At 34.2% G+C, this 7,051-nt stretch overlaps 1 protein-coding gene across 1 annotated transcript; it reads right to left on the bottom strand.

Annotated features, from left to right (window-relative positions):
- Nucleotides 1-1,115: 1,115 nt before the first annotated feature.
- LOC129220773 (uncharacterized) lies at nucleotides 1,116-2,144 on the bottom strand. Its single transcript, XM_054855201.1, has one exon. It carries the CDS (start codon nucleotides 2,142-2,144, stop codon nucleotides 1,116-1,118), a length of 1,029 nt encoding a protein of 342 aa, XP_054711176.1.
- Nucleotides 2,145-7,051: the final 4,907 nt, after the last annotated feature.

The following is a 7,051-nucleotide window of genomic DNA, read 5'->3' on the forward strand; positions in this document are numbered from 1 at the left end:
ATTTCATGCACTGGAGCTTAAACACTCTCTTTTTAATTTGTAGTTAAATTTTTTGGTCTTTTGACCATATTTATTGAATCCTCCACAGCTGATGATTGTTGATATCCTGTATTTGTATATCTTGTTAGTATTTGCCCCAGATATGGACCGTGGTAGCCCGATCGGTAGAGTGTCGGATTCGGGGCCGGAGGGTCCTGAGTTCGAACCTCGATGGTCGAAGACCCACCGTCGTCATTAAAGGGGACTGGGCGACGTTAAATATGCTCGTCTTCTCAATGTCCTCCAAGTGAAACGATACCTTTGGGGGTGCTAGCATCAGGTAGCTATTACCTCCTGGGCTAGTTCTAATTTCTCATTAACTGTTTGATCCGGTGATGGTACTGCCATCTATCGGTATAAAAAATAATGGATGCAAGGCACTTAGTATGCAGTCCTCGACATAAATACAGTTATAGTCAGTTGTGACTCGAAATTGAAATCGAAATTTGTCCCAGATTTGTTCACTTCAATTACTGTCAATTGTTCACACGTGTTGCTCACTCCATAGGAGCACATGTGAATAATTGAAAATAATTATTTTTAAGCACCATAAAGTAGAGAAATAGTTCAAGAAATAGTTTTATGATTAATCTCAAAAAATACCGTGATAAAGAAAAGACTATTCAATCACGGGATCATTTTTTCTTCGAGAAATTGATAATATGTTTTTAAAGATAAATAAATGCAAACAAAAGCTAATCAATGGAATTATATGTAATTTAAAAAGATGAACAAAACTCTTAATTAAATGGAACACGAACATTCTTATTCTATTCTAAAACCCGCAAAAGTGGGAAAAGTGGGAATGTTAGATCAAATCAGACATAGGTAGATGTCGTTCTAAATTGACCGGCCAATGTCAGATCTTTTGTTGACTTTGGAATTTGGATGTTTTGTTTTGAAATGACGTGGGGAGATTGGACAAAGACTGAAGAAATAAAAGACATGAGCAGATTTTAGAGATTTGCGTACTCTTTCATATGATCTCTTATTTGAAAAAGATATGTTTAAAATTTATGATCTTTTAAAAAGCTGGAAGGTTTTTATGTGACGTAATGCTACTTTTATGCGTATTGCTAGTTGACCCTCATTTTGAAGCGATCACGAACGCATCGAAGGTTGAAAATTGAATTGGAGAGCATTCTGTAACACAGAAAGAGCGACTGTATCTTTTTATCACAGTAGAAAAGGGGTTCAAACATGAATGACAAATATGAATTTCTATGTAATTTTTTTTTAATTACGCCCACCATCGTTCTTTTAAACATAAGGCGTCTTGCTGTCCAGTATAACAATGAAGTGGCTTCAAAGGGTGTTAGGGCCTGGAAGTCATCACAATTATGAATATCATGAAGAGAGGAGCATCTATAAAGATGCTCCGCTGTCATTGTAGAAGTGCCCTCACAGAGCACACAAAGAGGTGAATCTGCCAGGTTGATTTTATATAAATGGGCCTGTAGATAGTCATGTCCAGTAATGTTTCGGAAAGAGGCAACTCCCAGGGCTCTGGGAAGGAAAGAAAGGCGCGTACGCTGTTCATCAGCCAGAAGGCAAGCCCAGAGCTTTCTGTCAGCTTTGTTCCTCAGGGCAGAGACTGTAGCATGTTGGATTTTGCTTGCGAGAAGTCGCTTAGCGTTTCTAAGTAGAACCGGGCGAGAAGGTGGATGCAGGGGCGCAGCCTCTTTAGCCAAGATGTCCGCTCGTTCATTTCCATAGATGCCACAATCGCCTGGGATCCACTGGAAGACAACCTCTCTTCCGGAACGCAAAAGAGAATCAATGGATTTTTTAGACTCAAGCTCAAGTTCTGAAGGATATAGATTGTAATCAGTAATGGTCTGAATCGCAGCCTGAGAATCAACAAAGAGAGCAATATTTTGTTCAGCTGGTTCTCCAATAGATCTGATGGATATAAAAATTGCATTCATTTCTCCATCGAAGTTACCCGCCCAAGTGTCGAGAGGCTCCTGAAGACTAAAATGTTTGGAGTAGGCACCGGCACCTGTTCCACCAGCTGAAGGAGTGATCGATCCGTCAGTATAAACCCTAAACCAATCCTGATCAGGATACCTCTCGTGTATTGTGGCCAAAGCAATGGAGTACATCTCAGTCTGATGAGAATCTGATTTTTTGACAGGCTGTACCAGATTCCATGTAATTTAAATTATATAAAAATTAGTCATGTTTATTAAAACCTCGCACTGTAATCCCTACTTCATTTAAATGACAAATACAGATTTAAAGTTTCAAATTTCTTATTTGAAAATAGAAATCCATCTCTTAACATTGCATTATTGATCAAAAAGTCCGAATTCATTTGTTCGTCGAATTGATGAATTCCTGATTGGATTATTTATAAAATTTCGCTTCAAGAACAACTCAGTGTAATTAGTTTCAGATGCCAGTGAAATGAAATGGGAAAAAGTTAATACAAGAGGATTTGACCATGTTCAATCCAATTAAAAATTTAAAAAATGTATACTTCAAATTATATAAATTGTACAAAAAGTGTTAAAAATAGCTTTTTTCGTTGAAAAAGGAATAATGGATACGAGTATAATCAAAACGTTTATTATTCAATAGATATTCATTGAAAATATCGATAGATTATTGGAAATTTTTATTTAAAAAAGGGATGTTTTTTCAGAATTTAAATGACTGAAATATTCTACTTCTTCTTTATATAAGTAATCTCGCCTAATAAGTTCAGTTAAATTCACGGTATATGAGTTCATAGTTCTTACAATTTGTGGAGGAAAAAAAATGTGTAATAGATTTCAAAAGGAAGGATTAGATTTAAAGATTCCATTACTCACAAAGATCATTATAACGAGAAAAAAGACATTAAATAAATCATCATAGTAAATAAGTAGTTCATTACAACCTCGGTAATCTGGACTGACTGGCACCGAAGATATTCCGGATAAACCGATATCCGGATAATATGGGTAATGAGCAAACGTATTCGTAAATGAGCAGATTTATTACAGAAAAAAACGATGTTTTGTAACAAAATTACATAGGATTGTTACCCGCAATTACTTTAACATTTACTGTCTATTCTCGAAAACGAAAACTGGCACTCGGGATAGATTCCATTTAAAAAGGAGCGACAGGTTGAAGATTCGCCTTTTCCGCTCGCACTTGTATCTCTGTCTTCTTCGACGCTAGTTTGGAAGAACTGCTGATGATGGGTTTCCATCTCTATTTTGATAAAATTCAGAGCAGACCTGACGCATGCGCAAATTTGCGGGAGATTTCGGCAAAAGAAAACAGACAGTATATTGAAGCTGCTGTGGTGTCAGACTGAAACTCCAAATACGCCAAGTTGGTTCTTAGATTACTACAATTTGCTTTGTGACTCCTGTAGGAGTTATATTTGGAACATTAATAGTTGAGTTCCTTCTTCTATTAGTTAGAACAATTATTTTATTGAATGTAAATTATTTTAACTCCGCAAGATTAATCCGGATAAACTGGAAATCCGGACAAAAACGAAGGCCGGATGAACAACGTTCTAAAATTCCTTTGCGGGAAAGACAGCCTAGGACTAGATGTAAATCAAGTTTTTCGTCATTTGGTGACCTCAATCACGTGTTTGGCTTAGACTACAACAAAGTTATCCAGTTGGATTTGAATTCGCCAAACAGACAACAAATGCGAATTCTATTGGATAACTTTTTTTTTTTTTAATCAAGAGAAAATATCTCAAGAAAAAATATTATCTCCAAAAGTGGCATGGACGACAAACATTCTGGAAACATTTTTGTTTACTTTCGGTCAATGCAGTTCGTGAACAGGGTGCACTGTACTTGCACTTTGTTGTAAAACGTAATGCAATAATTTCGCTGAAATTTTTAAAATGAAATTGAAGATTTAGGGGAAGGTTGCCGTCAATGAACTACATAACAGTTTCAATTTTTTTAGAAAGGAAATCCAACTCAAACTTCACGTTAATTATAGGAACAATTTCTCAGTATATTTCTCTTTTAATAATAATATTTATTTTCATGACAAATCTGCACAATAAAGAATGAAAGTTAAAAATAAATATTTTAGTATGTGGTCCTACGGTTGCTATGGATGAACCATCGAGTTTCTTAGCTAATATCTTTTCAACCTCTTTTGAACTGTTAAGAATTTTGTTAAATCAATTTTGAAAATTTTCGTTTGACGCAAGATTGTACTTGCTCTCTAAAATGTCAGAGAACATTTTTGATCACTTTATTACTGAAATCAGAAGCTTAAGCCTCAAACTACCAGAGACTATTGTATTAACAGACTTTTTGTCTTAATAAAATCTGTGGGACATGTTTTTTTTTTTTCCTCAGCCTCTTGAAAGGCCAATTCCCCCAATTTTTCGGTAGTAATTCCAAACAGTTATTCTCCAGTTTCAAAATATGATTCACTAACCATGTTCCTATTTCGGAGGGCTTACCTCCTACATTTTTAATAAGTGACTAAGGTAACAAAAAAACGGTTTTTATCCTCCACGCGACATGTTTAAAGTTGCTTTCAAGACTCTATTTTGTCGGCAGACTTAGTTAAGGTTCATACTATCATTTCTATAAGCTACTGTAGCACGTTACGTGCTCTCACTTGTCCACTGGCCATATATTTTACTAATTTTTGCAATTTTTTTTTTTTTTTTTTTTGGAACAGCAAAAGTATCTGAAATTGTATTATTATGCTTAAAATTTTTAATCAATTTTATTAAAAAGTTTGCCTTGAAATTATAATGAAGTATAAGAGTTTTCATGAATTATTGAGATTATATTTTTTATTGTCGTATTTATTTTAAAACAGTTCATCAATTTTCAGAATTAATTAAGCTGAAATTACAGCAATATTTGAGATTTTCCATTAATGAAACACTTTGTCAGGTGGTCCATTCATGAAAACACCCAGTGGTCCAATGATAGCAACTGCGTCATTTCGAATATTCTTATAGGTGTTACTGCTGTGAAGAATCACGATGACACACGAAGTATGGGGAATTGTACTTGAAAAGGCACTCTTTTAAGTCAATGTTCATGTTTAGATGATCAGTGATATTCAAAGCATGTTATAACTAAATGAAAATCTCAATAATTAGTAATATAGTGGTAGAAATCTTTTCTGACCGATTAACAATATGATTAAATAATTTTACCTACTTTTACTACTGTGCAGTAGACTGTTTTCAGACAAAGGAAGGTACTAAAACTGATTACACGTCTTCATAAACTCTGGTGCGGGAAATACCTTTGCGGTCTAGTCATGGAACCAGTTCATTGACGGTAACCTTCCCCTATTATTGGGGAAATTTTTCAGAATTAAAGTATTTCAATTTTTATAGACTCTGAAATTAAGTTGAGGTGTCACTTACCACATGGGTGTCACCTGAGAGGGGGCGGGGGATCTCCCCTCTCAAGAAAAGTTTTTTGACTTAGCAAAAAAGTTTCTCTCTCTCTCTCTCTCTCAAGTTACACAATCAAGCACAGGATTTGATCAACATTTTTTTGTTAAACATTAAAGGGGAGCAAATTAATCCTTTTCAATATTTTAAAAATGGGGTTTTTAAGTAATCTCATTTTAGAAATCGCAACTATTGGATAATTTGATTTTTAAATTGAACTTCTAACGCTGTATGCATCTTAGGTTTACAATAAAATACAACGCAGAAATTTCATAAAAAAGAATTAATATTTCAATCTCTCTTTAAGGGTATCCCCCTTCCCATGAGGGGAGGGGATTTGAAAAAATAAATAAATAAATGAATAAAAAATTCGAAGTCGGAGTTAGAGTCGGAGTCAAACGTTTCAGAATCCAGAGGTTGGAGTCGGAGTCTGCCATTTTTCTTCTGACTCCGCAGCCCTGGAAAAAAGTATACCTTTTTACATATATGACTTTTTAAAAGATAACAGATACCCTTTTAAAAGATCTTTTAAGGCCAATTGTAAATAATACTTTTAAGTGTAAACAATATAACTAACAATATACCCTTTTCATGTTCAATAAGTTAGTAGTTATAATAGCAAACAACGTATATGAAGCACAAATTAGCAAAGTGGTTAAACACAAAGTGGAAGACACAGAGGCTTCGAGGTTTCAAGGAACCCCATCTTCACTGCAAAGAAGTGCGATCTTTAGAATGAAAAGTCATAAGCTCACATTTCTTTCCATTAAGCCTTCTAGTTCTTCAAGTCAAATATACTATAGCCTAACCTGGCAGCGTCGTATCTGCATAGCCTTCACAATGCCGTCGAGTTGGGTTTGCCCTAACTCTAAAAGATATGAAGACTGCCTTTCTAAATTTCCCTATAGATCCATCACGCACAAATCACACGAAATGTTACAAAAACATCGAGCGAAGAATTTCTCTTTCTCAACACTAATTGAGCAATTGATCGTATTTGAAAAATGATATTCCTTCTGGTGAGAGAAAAAACTGTTTGAGGTGGTTTTTTTAATTAGTAACAATGCGATCTTTTAAGTCATTGAACTTTTTTAACCGACATAGTTCGTTTACATAACATCATAAACAGGTTCTTTTTCTTGCTGGCAAAATGTATTTTCTGAAGAACAAAAAGCATAAACCAACAAAAAAAGGTATAATTTTCATTCCTTTAATTCTATTTTCTCGCTAATGAGAAAAAACTTCATCTTTTTTGAATATATTCTTATTAACCAAAAGCAAAACAAGTATTTTTTTTTCTTTCACCATAACTCGAACAAACAGCAGTCGGCATTTCCATAAATGTAAAAAGTTTTTTTTAGTCCCATTTTTACTACTCTAAATATTGAGTATTACTTTGATGTGTTTCTTTTGTTTTCTTTGTTTTGTTTCTTCTAATTAATATGCCATTTCAAAGTTTTTTCGGTCATAAGATTTTTACCATTAAAGCAATTCTTTCTTTTAACCAAAATAGGGAAAAAAAGCTTACTTGCATGAATTATTTGAACTTAAACTTTAAAAACCGGAGCATAGTGTGCTTTTGAAAAAAAAAATGGGTTAAGTCAAAATATTTAG

Source organism: Uloborus diversus, chromosome 4 (assembly GCF_026930045.1).
Source record: "Uloborus diversus isolate 005 chromosome 4, Udiv.v.3.1, whole genome shotgun sequence".
Lineage (NCBI taxonomy): Eukaryota > Metazoa > Arthropoda > Arachnida > Araneae > Uloboridae > Uloborus > Uloborus diversus.

What these genes read in the sequence shown, in the direction of transcription:
- LOC129220773 (XM_054855201.1), bottom strand. Translation starts at nt 2,144, where the DNA reads ATGTACTCCATTGCTTTGGCCACAATACACGAGAGGTATCCTGATCAG.